Source organism: Maniola hyperantus, chromosome 14 (genome assembly GCF_902806685.2).
Source record: "Maniola hyperantus chromosome 14, iAphHyp1.2, whole genome shotgun sequence".
NCBI lineage: Eukaryota > Metazoa > Arthropoda > Insecta > Lepidoptera > Nymphalidae > Maniola > Maniola hyperantus.
The window spans coordinates 3,251,935-3,274,367 of record NC_048549.1 but is presented as its reverse complement, the minus strand read 5'-3'; the positions used below and the strand labels follow the sequence as shown (position 1 = coordinate 3,274,367).

The 22,433-nt window shown below is 40.1% G+C and overlaps 2 protein-coding genes across 2 annotated transcripts; one reads left to right on the top strand and one right to left on the bottom strand.

The window, feature by feature from the left end:
• Window positions 1-288: 288 nt before the first annotated feature.
• Window positions 289-18,181, bottom strand: LOC117988271 (armadillo repeat-containing protein 8-like). Its single transcript, XM_034975399.2, has 15 exons — window positions 18,052-18,181; window positions 17,752-17,965; window positions 15,249-15,455; window positions 14,327-14,570; window positions 13,547-13,681; window positions 12,544-12,646; window positions 11,688-11,903; window positions 10,500-10,571; window positions 9,137-9,272; window positions 6,750-6,841; window positions 6,068-6,247; window positions 5,424-5,570; window positions 4,842-5,011; window positions 4,276-4,472; window positions 289-3,903 (listed from the first exon to the last, which is right to left on the bottom strand). The coding sequence occupies exons 1-14, from the start codon at window positions 18,073-18,075 to the stop codon at window positions 4,433-4,435; spliced, it is 1,980 nt and encodes a 659-aa protein (XP_034831290.1). The 5' UTR covers window positions 18,076-18,181; the 3' UTR covers window positions 289-3,903; window positions 4,276-4,432.
• A 722-nt stretch (window positions 18,182-18,903) lies between these two features.
• LOC117988265 (ankyrin repeat domain-containing protein 54-like) lies at window positions 18,904-20,973 on the top strand. Its single transcript, XM_034975394.2, has one exon. The coding sequence runs from the start codon at window positions 19,071-19,073 to the stop codon at window positions 19,869-19,871; it is 801 nt and encodes a 266-aa protein (XP_034831285.1). The 5' UTR covers window positions 18,904-19,070; the 3' UTR covers window positions 19,872-20,973.
• The last annotated feature ends 1,460 nt before the right edge of the window (window positions 20,974-22,433 follow it).

Sequence of the window (22,433 nt, the reverse complement as noted above, 5' to 3'; positions counted from 1 at the left end):
ACTCAACAACATTGTACATACAACCGCATTGCCACTACGCCCATAGGCAATGTATGAGAATAAGAAGTGTCATTTAGGAAGAAATTCTTAACTTGTACTGTCCACCAACGTGTTAAAACAAGAAGGGCCATTTTACTTTAACACTAGAGTGTATCGACTCTCAAATACTATCAACGTTGGTGAAAAGTAAAATCTTATACTAAACATACAGGTACATAGCTCTGTCTCGTTTTAACTTAGGGTGAAATCTATAGAGCGCACTCTGATTTTGCTTAGACTTAAGTCACAGTTAAAACGAGACAGAGCTATTTCTCTCACATAAATCTGTCTCGTTTTAACTCTATCTTAAGTCTGAGCAAAGTCAGAGTGCGCTCTATAGATCTCAGCCTTAGTCTTAAGTCTGAGCAAAGTCAAAGTACGCTTGGTTGATCTAATCTTCAAGGTTCTGGTAAAACTTAATGAGAAAAGGAAAAACGAAAAGGTTTAGAAAATACAATCTATTTCACAACTGAAATTGAGATTCGTATGTCATAGCTATTGTAAATGATCTTATTTTTATAAAGTTTAAACATTGACTTATTAGATTTTATACGTAAATCAATGTGTATATGTGTAAGCATTAACTTTTACCCTCTAACAAATAGACATGGAATAGTGATACTGTTGTCTTTTTCCTTCAACTGTCAAATTACTGATGACAGAGAAAGACAAAATAAAGTATAACTAAGGCAGTAAATGATCAATGGCAAGACGCGTGTATTACCTACTGTGGAAAACCGTAAACTAAAAGGAAAGGTGTATTTTTGAGAGAATAAAGATTTTTCAATCGTCAAATAATATTTAACTGCAGAGAAACAAAAAGTACTTTTTAGTATTTGTGTCGAAAATCTACCAAAACGGCTCTATTTGCCAGTTTAAGTAGTTTATTCCGCGATTGAAACGTGTGCTCTAAGAATCTAAAAGAAAACAATCACATACCTACTCATAAAATTACGTGCTATTTCTATACCCCATAATTAAGACTGGAAACACACAAAACACGCATCATTTGCAGCCAATCCGCGACAGGTTGAGATGGCAATCGGGATATGAGGCGAGGGGACGCCCCGCACACCCGCACTCGCCCGCACCGGGTTGGCGCGGGGGCGGGTGTGCGGCGTGTTCCCTGCCCGACTGCCATTTCGACCTGTCGTATACATCCACTGTTGGTCACAAAACTCCCAACATTTCAAATTGGGTATTTGACTCCAATTTTTTTATTACTTTATTATAAACTAGGATAAAAATAATGACGTAAACTGAAAAAAATCTGTTTAAATCGATCAAATAACAAAATAGTTTAGCATTTAAATATTTCTGATTAGACAGAGATAGCGATACAGCAGTTTGACGTCACACCTACTAATGCCATAGTAGCTTCGTGCGGTTTCATACAAATTTTCGTTTTGCGAGAAAGGGATAGAAGACCCTCCCACACCAAAATTAAAATGCCTGTAACTTTGTTAATCTTTGTTGGATTTTAATATTTTTTTAGTGCATGTGATTTTTTTTTCCTAGTTTATAATAAAGTAATAATATTTATCAAATTCAAAAGTAGGCAAATACCCAATTCCTTGGCTTTCCGCATCCAATCGATGGCAACCATTTTCCGGATAAAAGATGAGTTATACATGTGCAAACTGAATACCATGGCATCAAAATACGAAAACAAAAAAAAACAAAAAAAATAGTCAGGGCTCAAATAACTTGTAAAATTTTATATGAATTGGTATTTGAACTCGGTCACTTTACATAGATTCCGGTCGCGTTTTATTAATGTTTCCACCTTTAATTATTACCGTCCAAGATATTATTACATCTATTTTATTTCATACACGATTTATCAAAAGCTACATCACTTTCGTATCACTTTACATTCCTGTACCTTGCCTTTTCAATTTCATTACAATAATTATTTTATATTGTCAATAAGCCAAAAAATGCCCTAAAAATTAAGCTATAAAGTAGTTAAACTACATTTTCCTAGCGGCAAAATTTTCTCAAGGTCACTTTAAAAAGTGCTTTGAAGTTTTAAGTTAGGGCCGACGCGCATCTGTCGATGCGCAGCTCAGAGCATTTTTCACTGCCAAAACATTATCGACTTAGCTTACGTTGAAATAATATCGAAAATTAAGTGACACAACTAGTTGGACTATCCCTTTTACTCTTGGGTATAGCGCATAACTGAGTAGGCTTCTGCGGTAGTGGAGCAGGAACCTACTCACAGTTATGCGTTATGTCTGTAGTAGCAGTGTCAATAGATTTTCAATATTATTTCAACGCAAGCAAGTTCGATAATGGGTTGGCAGTGAAAAATGCTCTTCGCTGCGCGTCGCCGATATGCGCTGATCCTTAAAGCATAAGCATCGATCGTCAAAAATCATACTATTTTTTTACAAACCATAGGAATTTTGTTTGTGTATATACAAGGTGCAACCAAAACGCTAACAAAAACTACTACGTTATTGTTATACTACCAAAACACAATCCAATACCAATAACCATTTGCCTCATTTTGTAGTTTTAGTGATTTAGTATTTTTCTAACCCGCAATGTATAGCGTGCAAAACTCGGGTCAGTGCCCTGCCTACGACGCGGCATTGACTCCGAGTAGCCTACTTACCAAACTTTCGTTGAACTCCAGTGTCAGTCAGATGTTTTATTTGGAATATATCGTAAACATTTACAAAATTATAGGATTTTTTAAATAATTTTTTCGCGTTTGTTTTGGTGTCATATGAGTAACCATCAGTACTATCACCTGTCTTCGTTTCTGCCAGCGTTCTGGTTGCACCCTGTATGGCTTACATAAAACAGTAAAAATGTGTTGTTATAGTATAAATACGTTATCAACCATTATAATTACACAGTTAATGAACGATTTCATTCGAAGACAGTGCAGACAAAGATCTTTGTTACACACATCACCTGTTCTGTCATGTTGTGGCGCGCTGACACCTTATCTCAAGACGCGCTTTGATTGGTCAATCGTCGCACCAGATAAGTTGCAACCACTGAAATGTACATATACAAGTACGCTGGAACAGGTGTGCCGAAATGAGTTATTTTTTGTGCCGATACGAAGCGTCCCACTTTTGACATGTCTTCATGTTGCCACTATGTTGACAGACGTCTCATTACTAACATTTAGTTCCGAGTACCCTCACATGACGCTTACTACTGCTATCAGCGCCTAAAATGGCGAAAATCAACTTGCTTCAAAAACAGGTCGGCTATCGCAGGTCCAGCGTACTTGTATTAATAGAGAATAGAGATCAATGGTTGTAACACATCAAAACATAAGGTGGAAGACACGGTCTGCTCGCGAAAAAATTTAATTTGGTTTTTCGCAATTTGTAAACTAATACGACAAAGTAGGCTTATGGCATTCAAATTGAGCTCCTAGCAGTATCATCTTTACAGGCTTATATAAAAATCTTTACTTGAAAGTATCCAGTTTAAGAAATAGTCAAAATAATGAGTTTGACGTGAGCTACTCACAAATTAGTCATATTTTGACTAATTTCTTGAACTTGAAAACTGGACACTTTCAAGTAAAGATTTTTATATAAACCTGTGAAGATGATATTGCTAGGGGCGAAATTTGAATGCCATAAGTCTACTTTGTTGCATTAGTTTACAAATTGTGAAACACCAAATTAAATTTGAATTTCGCGGGCAGACCGTGTCTTGGGCCTTAATGTACCTGCAGCTTTATTGGTTCAAATTATATTATGAGGAAATAGAAAACTAAAGAACTAGGATGAGCAAGAGTGAATGTGTGAACGTTGAATGACTACCATCAACATGATAAAACTAAAATAAATAACTTCAATAACATTCCTCACTTGAGATAACAGCGAACTTAGCTAGAGTCCGTACAAAATGACTTCTCACGCGCCATTTTAACTATACGGGTGAACTGTCATGTCATAAGTACGGCTCACCTTTAAAATAAGGACTAAAATCGCACTTTTGACATTACAATTGACTTCTCACACGCCATTTTAACTCTATGGGTCAGCGGTCATGTCAAAAAATACGGCTCAACTTTAAAATAAGGACTAAAATCGTACTTTTGACATGACAATTGATTTCTCACACGCCATTTTAACTCTATGGGTCAACTGTCATGTCTAAAGTACGGATCACGTTTAAAATAAGGACTAAAATCGTACTTTTGACATGACAATTGACGCATAAAGTTAAAATGGCGCGTGAGAGGTCATTTTGTACACATAATATATACATTTGAATACTTAGCATCGTTACGTAGAACTATTCATTAGATAACTGTTATGACTCGATAACTCACAGTCCCCAACTAAATTACAAGCGATGTATGAAAGCAGTTAGTTTCCATTACTTGTGTCGTCTTCATACAATAATCGCCTTATGTGAAGTCGCTGAATTGCGCGAGGGCGGTTTTCACTCTGAAAAAAATGCCTACGTCAATATTCATCAAAAACGTTCAAGTGCGAGTCGGGCTCGCTCACGAAAGGTTCCGTCGTACAAGAAAATATAATACTTTAATTTTTAGGATACCTCAAAAGGAAAAAAGGAATCCTTATAGGATCACTTTGTGGTACAGAGGTAGCTTGCATCCCGGAAATTGACATAGGTAATTTTATATCCTGGAAAATCAAAGAGTCACCACGGGATTTTTATAAAACCTAAATCCACGCGGACGAAGTCGTGGACATCATCTAGTTGAAAATATATTTATTACATTGAATCTAAATAGAGATGTCACAATATGGCGGAAACGTTTCCTATTCTTAGTTGGGACACTTTTTACTCACTTCTCGTGAAGATGGTGCGCGTCGTGCCTCGCGCGCAGCAGTTTGAGCGCGCGCAGCACGCCGAGGTCCGCGAGGCGCGCCTGCCTCGCGGCCGCGCCCGCCTCGCCGCGCCACACCAGGTTCCCCGCCACGAACAACGCCGCTTCTTGAAGCTTGCTCTCTGGATGCGCCTGCATGCAAACAAAAATTCAGCAGCTAGACTTCTATTATTCCTAGCCCTAGGCCAGGGTCTCCAAACTTTTTAGTTTGAGACCCACACTGATTCCTCCACTAGTTCAAAGGGCCAACAAGATTAGCTTATTGTTTTGTATGACTTCTCTACATTCTAATGTATAAAACACAAAAAAATGTTTCTTACCATATGGTATGAAACCATAGTCGAAATGGCAATTGGGCCCCCACGCTAACCCGGTGCTGGATAGTGCGTCTGACGTGAGGGTGTGCGGGGTGCCCCAACTCCCACTCTTACCCCGATTGCCATCTAGACCTGTACTATATGTCTGTTACAGACTTTGAAACCACCCAACCGATGTGCCCCAAACCGTTTTTATTCAACAAAGTTTTTTCGTTTATTATACGTACCAGATAATCAACGAGCTTCCTCAACACGTCCTCGTTGGCCATAATGAGATCCTTCGCCTTCTCGCCGTCGCCGATGTTGCCCAGGATGCACAGCGCCTGCTCCTTCACCTCCGCGGGGTACGAGCCTTCCAACACCACTATCACTGCCTGAGGACAAATTAGTGGCACCATAAAAAGGAACCCTATAAAGGTGCCTCACCGAATGGCTGTGGCTTGAGATATAGAGAGGATCCGGACTGGCAAGCGGGATCTGCGTTTTCGTATACGTCTACTCCAGAAAGGGAGAAGATTTAAGGGACAAGGACATACATAAACAACTTGTAGGGAGTCAAGAAAGCGCCTCCGGAACCACGCCAAGAGCAATTACAGTACGCGGCAGAAAGTAATGTACATCGGCCTTTAGAATGACGTTTCGGCTTTGTAGAGCGACCTCTATCACTCATATCTGTGACGTTTTGTCGGTCTCAACGACAGAGACAATGTTCTACAAAACCGCTACCTCTTTCTAAAAGTCGATGTACTTTTCTGCAGCGTACCGTACCAGTGGGCTCTCCCGCGATTCGGCCCATATAACCGAGAGGTTGGTGGGGCCATGGGAGGTGGAGGGTTGTCCGTACTCCCTATACACACCTACTGTCAAATACCTGCATGACTTGTGAGGAGTACTCCGCCATGATGGCGTCGATATGCTGCCGCGTGGACAGCAGGTTCCGCAGCAAGCCCAGGGTCTTCATGATGACCCGCGTGTCGCCGTCGCCCAGCAGCCGAAACATCTGCTCCGTGCCCAGGCAACATAGAATGCGCTGCTTTACTTTTTGTTCCGCCTGTAATACATTTTAAACTTTTTCAGGGGTCCGTACCTCAAAAGAAAAAAGGAACCTTTATAGGATCACTTTGTTGTCCGTCTGTCTGTCGGTCATGTATGTCAAGAAAACTTATAGGGTACTTCCCGTTGACCTAGGATCGTGAAATTTGGCAGATAGTAAGGTCTTATAACACAAATAACGGGAAGAATCCGAAAACCGTGAATCTGTGGTTACATCACAAGATAGAAAAAATATGTTCATGAACAAATATTAGTATTTTCAACTTTCAAAGTAAGATTACTATACCAAGTAGGGTCTCATATGAAAGGGCTTTACCTATACATTCCAAAACAGATTTTTATTTATTTTCATGCATGCATTTTTATATATTTTTGATTTATCGTGCAAAATGTCGAAAAAGTATGACTGTAGTACAAAACCCGTTGTGCGCGAGTCTGACTCGCACTTGGCCGGCTTTTTTAACCGACTTCCAAAAATGAGAAGGAAGTTGTTACGTTACCTGAAAGGCCATGTTCATGAGAGCCCAAATTCCATTTAATCTTAAAGCCGCTTCGGGCCTTTTTGTAAGATTACATAGCATCTCTACGGCACCTGTTAACAGAGGGATTTTACTGTTTCATCATAATATTTATATTTAAAACATTAGGCAGAATAAATTGTGACTCATTCTAAATCATCATCAAACCATGGCCGCCTCACTACTGAGAACGGGTCGGCCAAACCCCTCTCAGAAAAGGGGGGACACGCTGACCAAGTGCGGATTGGCAGACGCCATTATGGTTACAATATAAGAATTAAAAAAAAATTAAACTATGTATTTTCATTTGCCTAAAACCTTAGTTAACTTAATAATGATAGGCAGGATGAATTGTGGTGACTTTTTGCAAGAAACATTGTAAAATGAAAGAACCATATCGCTCACAATACAAAGCAAACCTTGGTCTAACATGGGCTCTTTGGCGGGCGAGAACTCCAGCAGCAGATTGCAGAGTGTGGAAGACCCCACAGTTAGCAGCTCCGTACCGGGCGAGTCATTCAGTAGCTGCATACAACACTAGTGTAGTCGCTACACAATACAAATCAAACCTTGGTCTAACATGGGCTCTTTGGCGGGCGAGAACTCCAGCAGCAGATTGCAGAGTGTGGAAGACCCCACAGTTAGCAGCTCCGTACCGGGCGAGTCATTCAGTAGCTGCATACAACACTAGTGTAGTCGCTACACAATACAAATCAAACCTTGGTCTAACATGGGCTCTTTGGCGGGCGAGAACTCCAGCAGCAGATTGCAGAGTGTGGAAGACCCCACAGTTAGCAGCTCCGTACCGGGCGAGTCATTCAGTAGCTGCATACAACACTAGTGTAGTCGCTACACAATACAAATCAAACCTTGGTCTAACATGGGCTCTTTGGCGGGCGAGAACTCCAGCAGCAGATTGCAGAGTGTGGAAGACCCCACAGTTAGCAGCTCCGTACCGGACGAGTCATTCAGTAGCTGCATACAACACTAGTGTAGTCGCTACACAATACAAATCAAACCTTGGTCTAACATGGGCTCTTTGGCGGGCGAGAACTCCAGCAGCAGATTGCAGAGTGTGGAAGACCCCACAGTTAGCAGCTCCGTACCGGACGAGTCATTCAGTAGCTGCATACAACACTAGTGTAGTCGCTACACAATACAAATCAAACCTTGGTCTAACATGGGCTCTTTGGCGGGCGAGAACTCCAGCAGCAGATTGCAGAGTGTGGAAGACCCCACAGTTAGCAGCTCCGTACCGGACGAGTCATTCAGTAGCTGCATACAACACTAGTGTAGTCGCTACACAATACAAATCAAACCTTGGTCTAACATGGGCTCTTTGGCGGGCGAGAACTCCAGCAGCAGATTGCAGAGTGTGGAAGACCCCACAGTTAGCAGCTCCGTACCGGACGAGTCATTCAGTAGCTGCATACAACACTAGTGTAGTCGCTACACAATACAAATCAAACCTTGGTCTAACATGGGCTCTTTGGCGGGCGAGAACTCCAGCAGCAGATTGCAGAGTGTGGAAGACCCCACAGTTAGCAGCTGCGTACCGGGCGAGTCATTCAGTAGCTGCATACAACACTAGTGTAGTCGCTACACAATACAAATCAAACCTTGGTGTAACATGGGCTCTTTGGCGGGCGAGAACTCCAGCAGCAGATTGCAGAGTGTGGAAGACCCCACAGTTAGCAGCTCCGTACCGGGCGAGTCATTCAGTAGCTGCATACAACACTAGTGTAGTCGCTACACAATACAAATCAAACCTTGGTCTAACATGGGCTCTTTGGCGGGCGAGAACTCCAGCAGCAGATTGCAGAGTGTGGAAGACCCCACAGTTAGCAGCTGCGTACCGGGCGAGTCATTCAGTAGCTGCATACAACACTAGTGTAGTCGCTACACAATACAAATCAAACCTTGGTGTAACATGGGCTCTTTGGCGGGCGAGAACTCCAGCAGCAGATTGCAGAGTGTGGAAGACCCCACAGTTAGCAGCTCCGTACCGGGCGAGTCATTCAGTAGCTGCATACAACACTAGTGTAGTCGCTACACAATACAAATCAAACCTTGGTCTAACATGGGCTCTTTGGCGGGCGAGAACTCCAGCAGCAGATTGCAGAGTGTGGAAGACCCCACAGTTAGCAGCTCCGTACCGGGCGAGTCATTCAGTAGCTGCATACAACACTAGTGTAGTCGCTACACAATACAAATCAAACCTTGGTCTAACATGGGCTCTTTGGCGGGCGAGAACTCCAGCAGCAGATTGCAGAGTGTGGAAGACCCCACAGTTAGCAGCTCCGTACCGGGCGAGTCATTCAGTAGCTGCATACAACACTAGTGTAGTCGCTACACAATACAAATCAAACCTTGGTCTAACATGGGCTCTTTGGCGGGCGAGAACTCCAGCAGCAGATTGCAGAGTGTGGAAGACCCCACAGTTAGCAGCTCCGTACCGGGCGAGTCATTCAGTAGCTGCATAAGCGGCCTCCACACTGCGTGGTCCTGTACAACTTGTATCATACAAACATGTTCCATACAAAGATATGTCACGATATTTGAAACTATAGATGATCCGTTTCACAGAGTCAGCTCATGACGAGGGTGTACCAAAGGGATCCAGTCCAGTTTGCAGAAAACTCCGTTAGTGCGAGTACTGTTGGCGGTACATTTGTTCGGGACTACGCCCTGAATGTTATCGATTGAATAGCGCCATCTAGTTGCATCTGTGGCAACCGCCACAAACGTAAAGAATCAAAGCTCTCGCAACTCGCATCCCCTCGATCCCTGTCAGTCAAGCGGTACACTTTTAAACAATAGCCAATTTTATATTTTCAAAGTAAAACTTTGTTACACGAGGCTTGAAACTCAGATTTTTTCAAACTCGCGTTAAATCGCCGTGCCTATTTAAAATGGCCCCAAATACAAGAGCTTTTTTAGGGGCGCTAACTAGTATGGAAGTTAGTTCCATGGATTAAAAGACCTAATATCTGCTACAACGTCAAAGAACTAAACTTTATTTTAAAGTGTTTACCTACACTATAAGGAAATTTAGTTTGGTTTTTTATTGAAATGGAATCCGGCGATATTTAAATCCCAGCTCCTTGGGTATCGTACCTTCACTGTCTTTGGTTACTTAGATCACGGTTTTCTACGGTATAAGTCCCGCAAATTGCGCTGAAACCGTGTCTCATTAACATCGAAATGACATCATTTTGACGTCAGCCGAAATAAAAATATACCATCAGCTCGAAACTTCAGTCTAGTGCTGACGTCACTAAAATGGCGGCCACGCGCATTAGCAATTGGCGGGACTTATAATGTAATATCCAGGTTTTCGTGATGGGTCTTTGGAAAATTAATTAATTTAAAAATCGGTTTCAAACGGTATATTAAAACATCGACTATATAATATGAAAAGGCCATAAAAGTAGGACTTGAGTCAAACATCCATACTTCCATACTAATATTATAAATTTGAAAGTGTGTCTGTCTGTCTGTCTGTCTGCTAGCTTTTCACGGCCCAACAGTTCAACCGATTTTGATGAAATTTTGTACAGCGTTAGCTTACATCCCGGGGAAGGACAAAGGCTAAAAATTGAAGAGTTCCCACGGGATTTTTAAAAACCTAAATCCACGCGAAGAAGTCACGGGCATCATCTAGTTTTATTATATCTCAAGTGACGATAAACGTACGTGCATACAATATGACATATTATCAGTCATAAATACCTGAAACGTCGTCCGTAACTGCTGAACTGACCTTGACAGTGAGTGCAGACATCGAACGGCCGCTAACCTCACCTACAACAATACACGTGTATTACAACATGCAAACAACCTGCACAAACTCATAAATAAAATACGAAACGACGGCTGTTTCCATTGTAATTTGTAATTACTCTAATGGCAGAAACACGTTCATTAAATTAAATCGCAGTATGTACGTACAAAAGCACGTATTTTGTACACACGTATCGCATCAATAGGGTATTTTAGGGTGACCGATCAATTCAGAAAAAACAAATAACAAAGTTTCATTCCACAAACAACGTTTAGCAAAATTAGGATTCATTTAACAATGTCGTTATAAAACTTCTGGTTCTACAAATAATACACTTGACAAAACAATTTACCAGACAAATTATCATTTCATAAAATATCATTTGACAAACAATTGATTTCTTAATCGTGTTAATTAGTAAAACAACATAATATAGCTTATTTTTTTTGTTGATAAAATGCCCATGATATTATAGGAAAAATAGGCACAGAGAACTAAGGATGCAAAGAGCGAGCGAAGCGAGCTCGGGACTCAGGGCACTCCAACTCCGATGGGTTGTAATAGTGTTAGAGTCAAAAGTAGATAGTGCGAGAGAGAGTCAAATAGGGGAAGCAATGTAGTCTCACCGATGGTTCGGGGTTGTTCATGCCGTTCACCACGTGCACCATGAGGCCGTGCGTCTCGATGATCCTCGTCCGGATATCGTCATCATTAGCTCCGAGGGAAGCGAAACACTTGAAGGCGCCTTGTTTGGCAGCCGCGGACGGACAACGAGCGAGAGGCAGACAGTATGAGAGTGAGAGGTGATTAGTAATAGTGTGAGAGTGAGAAGCAGATAGAGTGCGAGAGAGAGTCAAATAGGTGAAGCAATGTAGTCTCACCGATGGTTCGGGGTTGTTCATGCCGTTCACCACGTGCACCATGAGGCCGTGCGTCTCGATGATCCTCGTCCGGATATCGTCATCATTAGCTCCGAGGGAAGCGAAACACTTGAAGGCGCCTTGTTTGGCAGCCGCGGACGGACAACGAGCGAGAGGCAGACAGTATGAGAGTGAGAGGTGATTAGTAATAGTGTGAGAGTGAGAAGCAGATAGAGTGCGAGAGAGAGTCAAATAGGTGAAGCAATGTAGTCTCACCGACGGTTCGGGGTTGTTCATGCCGTTCACCACGTGCACCATGAGGCCGTGCGTTTCGATGATCCTCTTTCGGATGTCCTCATCATTAGCTCCGAGGGACGCGAAACACTTGAAGGCGCCTTGTTTGGCGGCCGCGGACGGACAGTTGACGATCTCTGCGAGCGAACTCATCAGGTGGTTGGATATTGCCGCTAGCCTTTGGAGGGAGGTGTCGACCTGCACAGACAAATACGAGTTACTATTTTCCGGGTTCATCATAGAAATTGGAAAAGGGTTTGAACATTTTTAGGGTTCCGTACCTCAAAAGGAAAACCGGAACACTTGTAGGATCACTTTGTTGTCTGTCTGTCTGTCAGTCTGTCAAGAATCTTACAGGGTACTTCCCGACATTAGGGGAAAAGTCTGAAAACCGTGAATTTGTGGTCACATCATACAAAAAAAAATTGTGGTCATAAACTAATAATTAGTGTTTTCAATTTTCGAAGTAAGATAAACTATATCAAGTGGGGTATCATATGAAAGGGCTTCGCCTGTGCATTCTAAAACAGATTTTTGTTTATTTTTATGCATCATAGTTTTGAATTATCGTGCAAAATGTCGAAAAAATACGACTGTAGTACGGAGCCCTCGTTGCGCGAGTCTGACTCGCACTTGGCCGGTTTTGACTGCCGGTGACAGACAGACAGACAGACAACAAAGTGATCCTATAAGGGTACCGTTTTTCCTTTTGAGGTAGTGAACCCTAAAAAAGAAAAAATTCAGACGAATTGAGAACCTTTTTTGGAGTTGGTTAAAAACTGGCAAGAAAGTAAAATATATGAAAGGTGATCAAATGAAGCAAACATCTCGTACTAACCTCCGCTAAGTATGCTAGTGTTTCGGCCGCGGTGGCTCTAATGTCTTCAGGCATTTCCTTAGTACAAAGCCTGGCCAGGCATGGCAGCGCTCCGAAAACAACTCTGAAACAAAAAAAAGATTCCGACGAATTGAGAACCTCCTCCTTTTTTGAAGGCGGTTAAAAAGCATTTTCATAACAAGAATTACTTTATGTGCTTTATTTATACCTCGGTGATGCCTGCGACTTCGTCCGCGTGGATTTAGGTTTTTTGAAAATTCCGTGGGAACTCTTTGCTTTTCCGGGGAAAAATGTTGCCTATGTCAATTTCCGGGATGCAAGTTAACTCTGTACCAAATTTCTATGAACAAAAGTGTATTTCTATACACTATGAAATTTGGTACAGAGTTAGCTTACATCCCGGGGATGGGCATAGCCTATTTTTTATGTTGGAAAATCAAAGAGTTCCCAAGGGATTTTAAGAGCCTAAATCCAACAGGATGAAGTCGCGGGCATCAGTGCGGTATGCGATAAATTAGGTGGAGGTAATTGGTTGGAAGTCCCGACCGTGGTTAGCTATCATCCTAACGGTATAATATTATTTAAAGTTTGTTCCACCAACTCCTACTGGTCTATCTCCATCTCTGCCCTGTCACTTAGCAGGACTGCTGTGTCTATATGTCTCCGTCGATCAACTGTATGAAGATTTCTATGGGCTGTGCTAGAGGTATAGTCCTCACCTGTTGTCGTCGGAGGTTAAGGCGTCCGCAGCGCGCGGCGCCCATCGCGACAGGCAATGGTTTATCTCGCGATACGAGTGTTGTAAGTAACTCTGGTATTTGTTTAGGCTCTGCTAGCGGTATAGTCCTCACCTGTTGTCGTCGGAGGCTAAGGCGCCCGCTCTGTGTATGAAAGTGAGGCAGCGCGCGGCGCCCATCGCGACAGGCAATGGTTTATCTCGCGATACGAGTGTTGTAAGTAAGTCTGGTATTTGTTTAGGCTCTGCTAGCGGTATAGTCCTCACCTGTTGTCGTCGGAGGCTAAGGCGCCCGCTCTGTGTATGAAAGTGAGGCAGCGCGCGGCGCCCATCGCGACAGGCAATGGTTTATCTCGCGATACGAGTGTTGTAAGTAACTCTGGTATCGTTTTCTCACAGTGCCTTAAAAAAAGTACCAACCATTAAAAAACCAACCATAAGTCATTAAAATTTTCAAAAATTTTGTATCTATAATATTGTGTTGAAGGTTAAAGTCAAAAAATGATAGCTCATGATGCTTTGCTTTGAATAAAAATTGGCATCATGAAAGAATAACTAAGTTAGCAACATCAACTGCACAGTTATGATAAACATCTGATCAAGGGTAAAACTTCGTATTTGCAACTTTGCAAATGTTGTAAATGTGAATGTGCTTCACATTTTATACTTTGGAGGGACTTATCTTTTTGTAGTAAGACAATGACTATGAGACATGAATGTAATCCTTAAATAACAGCAATCCAATGAAAACAATCACATTTTAATTTACTTTATTTTCAACCCATCGCCAGTCCAGTACTGAGCACGGGTCTCCTCTCAGAATGAGATATGTTAAACAATAAAACAGAAGAGCTGGCTTGTTTTTTGCGCAACGGTTCAGCCTAGCTGTCCAGTGCGAAAACGCAGCCAGTATTCTTGGCACCATTCCACGCGGGCATGATTTGAATGGTAATAACTTAATAAGTTAAGGCTAGCTTTAAGTTTTATTGTATTATTTTCATTTTAAAAATTAACAATAATTTTATTATGTGACGAGTAGTTAAGCACCTGGTATTGAGTGCAACTTGGGACACATTGGCGTTCTCGAAGCACATAGCAGCGAGCAGGTCCAGCGCAGGCAGCGCCCTCGCCACAGGCGGCGCGGAGGAGCCCCGGGTCGCCAGCAACGCGGCGACGGCTGCGCAGGCGCCGGCCGCGCACAGCGCCTCCTGCTCCACCGGCCCACCGCACCAGATCGACAGAATGCGGACTACACACGCGCGCGCTGTGGGTGACCCTTCTCGGGCTATTTCTACAAATATTACACTTTCATGGTACAAATTGCTGGTTGGTATTGTTGGCAAGAACAAACGAACAGCTCAGAATTCTTCTAAATTGAACCAAGTATGCAGAATGATCAAAAATCGCTGAAATTTTCACAGATTTCATGTAAGTGTTCGCAAAAAAGAACCAACGTCATTATTTCGCTTGAGACAAAATATGCTAATATGGCGGTGATAGTTTAGTGGTAAAAACGTCAGCCTTCTTATCAGGAGAAAGAGGGTCCGATCCCAGGGACACACCACTAACTTTTCGGAATTATGTGCATTTTAAAAACAATTAAATATCACATGCTTTAACGGTGAAGGAAAACATCGTGAGGAAACCTGCATGCCTGAGAGTTGATCCGGCTCAGTAATGGGCCGGTAATGGGTTGATCATGATGACGTCAATGTGATTCGCGAATGCGTTTAACACACTCGGTGTGCATATATAAAAACGTTTATATATACTTAATGGCATGCAGATAGATAATATCATGATGTAGGCATCCGCCAAGAAAAGGTTTTTGAAAATTCAATGCCTAAGAAGGTTTGAAATTTGTGTAGTCCACGCGGAAGAAGTCACGGAGCATAAGCCAGTTGGTTAATAAAATAATAACCCAGTAACAATAACAATATACAGTAATAATTATATATTCCCAACTTACGTGTCAACCTGGTGAGGAGTCTCATATCAGCGGGTAGCGCAGCAATAGGCGCAGGTGGGTGCTGGAAAATGCTCCGCAAAGCACACAGGCATGCTTCTGCCAGCCGTGTCCCAGTCGGCACCACCTTCAGCAACTCTACTAGCACTATTGTTGTACCATGTTCCACTAGTGCGGCTACGTTTTCTGGAGTGCCTTTTGCTAAGGATCCTGTATAGTAAAATTGATTCTATGAGCTAGCGAACAGTACCAGTCTATTCTTAAATAACTGTAAATGTGTCGGCAGCGCCGTCTTTTAGACCGGTGTAGGGGATGGTGGAGCCAGTCTAGGTAGGGTTTTAGGTTTGGTTAGCCTTGCAGTATTGTTAGTGCGTCCACGAAGGCTTGGTTAATCTAAAGTGTGTAATCCTGACTTATCCGGTTAATCATCTTATGAAAGCTAGATGCCTTAAAATACATATAAAAAATTGTGGAACTGGCAGGAATCGAACCAGCATCTCCCTGTGAATCACGCCTGGAGAGCCTTACCACTCGGCCACAGTTCACTAGATACCAATGCCAAAATTTGAGATAATATGTATTTTCATTCATGCACTGGGCGCGATTCCCAGGGAGATGCATGTTTGAATCCAGCCGGTTCTGCAGTTTTTGTTATTTTAATTTTATTTGATTTGTCTCAGAACCGCTTACAGAATTACACCCTTAAATAACATAATATATTTTTGAGTATATGTATTTGAAATTATTTAGAAATTTCCTTGAAGTGTAGGTAAAAACACTATCATAAAATTATAAACAGTGTAGTCTCTAGTCCTGTTTTAACTCAAATACATTTTTTTTAATCGTAGTGTCTTGACTTGATCCAGCTAACTTGAACCCTATTGTTATTTTCAATTTCAACAGGCTCGAAGTGGAGTAAAAATAGCCTCAAAACAATTTTCAAACAAACCAGATTAGTCCAATATCCTCTAGAGATTCAAAAATGCAATCATAAGGTGTTTTTCACAGTCATGATCCTAAATAACACTTGCGTCAGTATGGCCTGGAACATTTATGCTTCTTTTCCCCCCTTTCATTGGGATGTAAGCTAACTCTGTACCAATTTTTTTTTAATCAGTTAAACTATTAAGCAGCGAAAAGCTAGCAGACAGACACACTTTCGCAATTATAATAATGTTATAGAAGTGATCATTCATAATATATATACATTTATAAGGATCAGTGTACAACTCATTGTTACAATGAAAGCTAATTTGTTACATGCTAAAAGGGTGTTACGGACTGCATAGCAATGTAAACTTTACTTTTATGTCAATGTTTGTTTCAAGCATAATATTGTGTTCTTAACCAATACCTAATAGCTATGAATATCAGAACGAATACCTGTAGAAGTAGCTCTATTGTGACTCTTACTGTTAGAGGGAGATAGTAAAATGCATTTAAATAATAATAAATAATAAATAAATAATCTTTATTTCATAAGACATCAAAGGCCCACAATATTATGTTAGTAACCATCTTAACCTATGTTAGTAACTATATTATAATATTATAATGTATGTTAGTAAGAGACTTATTTTATGTTAGTTAATATAATTAATATACTTATTAACTAATGCAGACATCCAGTGTGCTTTGAGAGCGCTGTCCTGTCTGTCTGCTATCACCTTCAGGATAATGTTGGGACTTCTCTCCAACCTACTTTTGATTGAGGCGATCCTTTTCCATATGATTGCGAAGAAGCCGTCTACACAGTTATCCGCAAACATACCGGACGCGCTACAATACCGAGGCAGTCCCAACATTATTCTGAAGATGTTATTATACTGGACTCGGAGAGCGTTTATAGATTTTTGGGTATAGTCAACCCACAGACTGCATGTGTAGAAGCTCTGACAAAAGGACTTGAACAAAGTGACCTTAACTTCTTTTGTGCAATGTGCAAATCTGCGAGCTATCATATTCCCTCTAACCGCCAACGCCCTCCTTTCCCTATCAATGTCACAATTATCTTTCATGTCTGCTGTAACCACATGACCCAGGTATGTGAACTTGGGCACCCTAACCAGCTCTGCACCGTACAGTCTCACTGGAGCTTGTATTAGAATGTGGTGAATGATCATGTTCTGTCCTTATCACCGTGGTCACCTTTTTTGTTTGTCAATATGTATTTTGTTCGTGAGATCTTGACAAGCAATGTGAAGTGAAGTTAAGTTGACTCAAGTATTTTAAAGAAATAATTGATCTGTTTTGAAAAAAATTATTTTTGAAGTTATTGTGCAATGGTGGTGGGTTGCAGTATACTAGGCTATAATAGCTGAAGCGACCGTAAATTAGAAGGAATAACATGAGGGAGAGGTATTATAGGGGCCACGCTAGTTGCATATCTGTAGGTATGTGCTATGAATAGAGCTACATTGATAGCAAAGGGCAACAACTTGTCAATAATGTTTGCCAAACACTTTGTATGCAAGGCTAAGGTGAAGGAGCGAAATAGCAGACTCACCGATCGTAATTGTTGCTTCAAGTCTTATGTTTGGATCCAGCCCATCATCAGTCATTAATTGCAACAGTCTTGGTACTATTCCCTGTTGTATCACGGAACTCTTTTGCCGATTGCTGCCGATCACAGAATTCTTCAGTGTCACCAGTGCCTCCATCACCTTCTCAGGGTTCGAGGAGTACAGCTCGTCGATGTACGAACGCGAACTCTCAATATCCTTTCGGCAAAACTTTATAGGTTATGAGGTCCATACAAAATTAGGATTTTTTTAGGAGAACAAAGGCCAAATACATTTTCTCTTACCATAAACACTGTTAGCTGCTGCATCCTTTGTGATATCTACGCAGCACTGTGGATAAAAATATAACAGTGCTGAAAGTGAAATCACAAATTATTTTCTGAATTGTTCCTGACACCGATTGGCGAATACGCTACCGCTGTCAAGTGTCAACAGTCAAACTTTGATGACAGTTGACAATTTGCCACAGATAAATATTAGTTTCATGTCCATGAGGTTTCATCATTCAAGGGTTTCATAGGGTTTCATGCAAAGAACTTGGAAGTACTACTACATGGTTTCATGCTTTCATGCCTCTCATCACTGCTTATACAATATAATACATGGTGCATTTTTATGCTTATCAAGCGAATAACCACAGAAAGAACAAAGAACTTAATTTAAACTATTATTTATATCTCTACTAGCTTAAGCTCGCGACTTCGTCCGCGTGGACTACACAAATTTCAAACTAGGAGTTGGAAATTCACCCTCTTAGGAGATGAATTATCAAAAATCCTTAGCGGATGCCTACGTCATAATAGCTATCTGCATGCCAACAGCCCGATCCGTCCAGTAGTTTGAGCTGTACGTTGATAGATCAGTCAGTCAGTCACCTTTTCCTTTTATATATTTAGATGACAAAGAACCTCCAAAGAACCATAATTATGAGTCTCCGTGGATTCTCCCAATGCTCCAAGCCCCAATGTCATTTTGAGTTTGACAAATTGACAATTTACACCTCGCTGAACTCCATCGACATAGGAACAAAGAATTTCTAAGTAGGTACTACTTCGATAGGAATACACGGTGTACTACGTAGTAGTACTTCCAAATTCTTTGATTGGTCTATAACACAGAGTACTTTTTACATGTCTATAATCTGAGTGTTTGCGACGAGACGAGTACTATAGTAGAAAGTTTGTTAGTTACTCTTCTTGTTGTTTCTAAATTGTTGTTTCCTGCAAACAATTATTGTTGTTTTTCACTTTATTATAAATGCTTGGTATGTATCCCGAATTCTAAATTACATAAGAACAGTATAATGGCAGATTCAGGTGTGGACACTGGGAATGAAAGTAGCGACAATCCTGTTTTTGACCATTCATACTGTGTGCTCGAATTTAATCCGCCAGCGATACCGATCAACCTAGCAGGCCAACCGATGCCTATAGACTTCCTGGGTGAGCCCCATGAACATATTGGCAAGATTAAATGCTCAACAAAAGCGAGACACTGTAGGTTGAAGTATCGATATGGAGGTACAATTTGTTCGTCCAGAAATAAAAAGCTCCGATTCGCTGCCTCTACCAATAATACAGAGCTCGTCGAAAAGCTGCTGCTCTCAGGCGCAGACCCGAATTGCTCAGATGAACATAAAAGAAGTCCTTTGCACCTGGCGGCTTGCCGTGGTTATGTTGATGTTGTTAAAATGCTAATAAGACACGGCGCTAACCCTAATATCAAGGACACCCTGGGTAATACGCCGCTTCACCTCGCTGCCTGTACCAATCACATCCCTGTTGTAATTCAATTGCTAGATGCAGGTACAGATGTGAGCTCACACGATAAGAACGGGCGTAACCCTATCCAACTTGCACAAAGCAAATTGAAGTTAATACAGATGCGCCCTAGTGGTGCGGGCCACTTCGAAGAGACCAAACAGCTCATCAGTGAAATTTGCTTAGTTGTCGAGATGATGTTAAAATATATGAAGATACAAAAGGCAGATGCTGGAGAGTTAGAGTCTGTGCGCGAGAGACTAGAGAATGTCAGCACAAGGGAACAAGTTGATTCTGAAGTACAAAACCTTCTTGACAGTCTCGACTCTTTGAAACTGAGATAAAAACGGATCACATGATAGGAATTGAAGACTGTTAATGTAATGATAACTGCCTAAGATAAGAGCTCACAATAGTTATTAAGTAATTCAATTGAAAACAAAGTCAGTGTCATTTCATTACTCTATTATATTATTATAGTTTTTTTTGTAGGTTAAGATTCTAATTGATGAGTTAAAAAATGATCAGACAATTTTATGCTTATTAGTAAGTCAAATTTTGATTTTATGGACTAAATGCTAAAAATAATAATTTTACTTATGTGTGTTAATATTTTCTCAAGTAATAAAATTAATATTCTTTTTTACTATATATTTTTTCTTTACTTTTACACCACAAAATATTGTTATGAATATAGCTGCTTACTGGATGTACTCAAGCAGGTGGTTATAATGGATATCACTCAAACAACAAAATATTGTATTACAGTACCCAGCAAGCCATATTGTACATCAACCTTAATGAGATTTTGGTTTTGTAGATCATTGTACCTTTTTTTTCATTTTGTTGGTCTCAACAACAGAGACAACACTATGAAACAGCTATTTCTGAAGGTTGATGTACAATATAAATGTATACTTAAAGTTATGTAATAGTTTCCGCAAGGTGATTCGCTAACTCAGTGATCATCACTGACTGATAGCCACCAAGTCATGTGACATTTATTTAACATTGAAGGTTTTCTATGGAAAACTATTTTATCATTCAGTGAAGTAGCAATGTAGAACCAATGCCAAATGAGTTAGCATCCCCCCTCATATCAACTGTTCGTGTATTATAAACATTAGAACAACTAACCAAAGTAAATGAGACCACTATTGGAATTAAACTACAAAATTAATTTAGAACCATTTTATTAACAACAACTTTTAGCATTAAAAGTTCAAAACTTAAATAGAAAGACATGGAATGATAAAATAATAACTTAGATCTTTTATTAATTCCATTTCCATACCCATTTACTTATAGTTTTGCTTAATTCACTATGTATATTAAAATGGAAAGCATTTATATGTATGGAATGTATGTAATAAATACAAAAACATGAAAAATATTATATATTTTGTTGAATTGCAATACCTAATCAATTAAAAAAATTAAAAATTCTGCATATTTTTTCTTAGCTCAAACTATGATACAGTTCTTGCAATTCACGAAGGCTACTAAACTTTACTTGTGGTAACGTCGTTTACATGGTCATTACGTAAGTGTGCGTGCATGTCGGACCAATCAGTCGCGAGCAAGCGCTGTCAAACGCACAAATTTAGTGTACCTTACGTATACGACTTAAACACAAGCATGAGTCAGTGGCCTTTGTGAAATGCAAGAACTATACTATAATTCCTATAACCTAGATGTCAATGACAAAAACAACAGTGTGTTAACTACCTAATGTTGGTTATGTCATGAATCCAAGACATAATCCACATTAGATACTTAGTATTGTTTAGCAGGCTACAATATTCTAGCCTAAGAGCAAGTCTAACATAGTATGTAATTAATTGATCTATTAAAACATAATAACAAGCTACACATAAGAAAATATTATAACATAATTCATACACAAGCCTCTTACACTATTATAAGTAGGTAGGTCGACAAAAGTTTCTAGGAAACCGATTTATTTACATTTGGATACAATCCAGAAAAAATATATTTTATAATATAACAAATAGAAGTAGGTAATTTTTAACTTTTGAGCACTCTTTGAGGAATTTTTTGTACAAAAAGTTTTTTTCAGTTTTATAAAATTATTCTTATCCTTCTGGTGTTATGTTGAAACAAAATTGGCGACAGGATTTGGGAGGGGAAACAGGACTTAGAAAGTCTGAAAATATAGTCGCTAACTTAGCCTCAGATAGCCTGAAAGCGCAAGGCGCTGCAGGAGGGTCACCGCAAATAGCAATTCACAGGTTTCTTTTTCATGATATTTAAGTAAATAATATTTTTAGTACCATTTTTGCAATATGTTATTCTCTAGCACTCTAACCTACCGTAAAAATATGTATAAGGCAGGTAGGTTATTTAAAAAAAATTAACATATTATACATATTTAAAGAGAAATTAAGTATTTAGTTTTTTTATATTGTGCGATGATTTTAAATGTTAAGAAAATGGATGATTTTAAATGTTAAGAAAATGGTACCTAGGTAGGAAAATTAAAAAGAAATGCCTAGGCAGGGCACAATTCGTAGTTTGATAAATTAATCTAAATATCTGACCACTAGTTTTGCTTTTGTTCCTTAATAAATTAATAGGATAGAATACATAATATATGAGTACACAAGATGTGTAAAATAAATTATAAGTGACTTTCATATTCTATTACATATCTAGCATGCAAATATTGAACATTCATAACTTATGGGAGGATTTTTTTAAATAAAATGACCGCGAATGTTAATTTATTAATAAATTGACCTAATCAGTTTGCAATAAGGAACAAATAAAAACTATAACTGAAACTTCGTGTGCGAGTTCGACTCGCACTTGACCGATATTTTTTTAAACTAAACAACCGTTTGTAGCAGTTTAGACACTTAAATATTATATTATGTAGTATATAT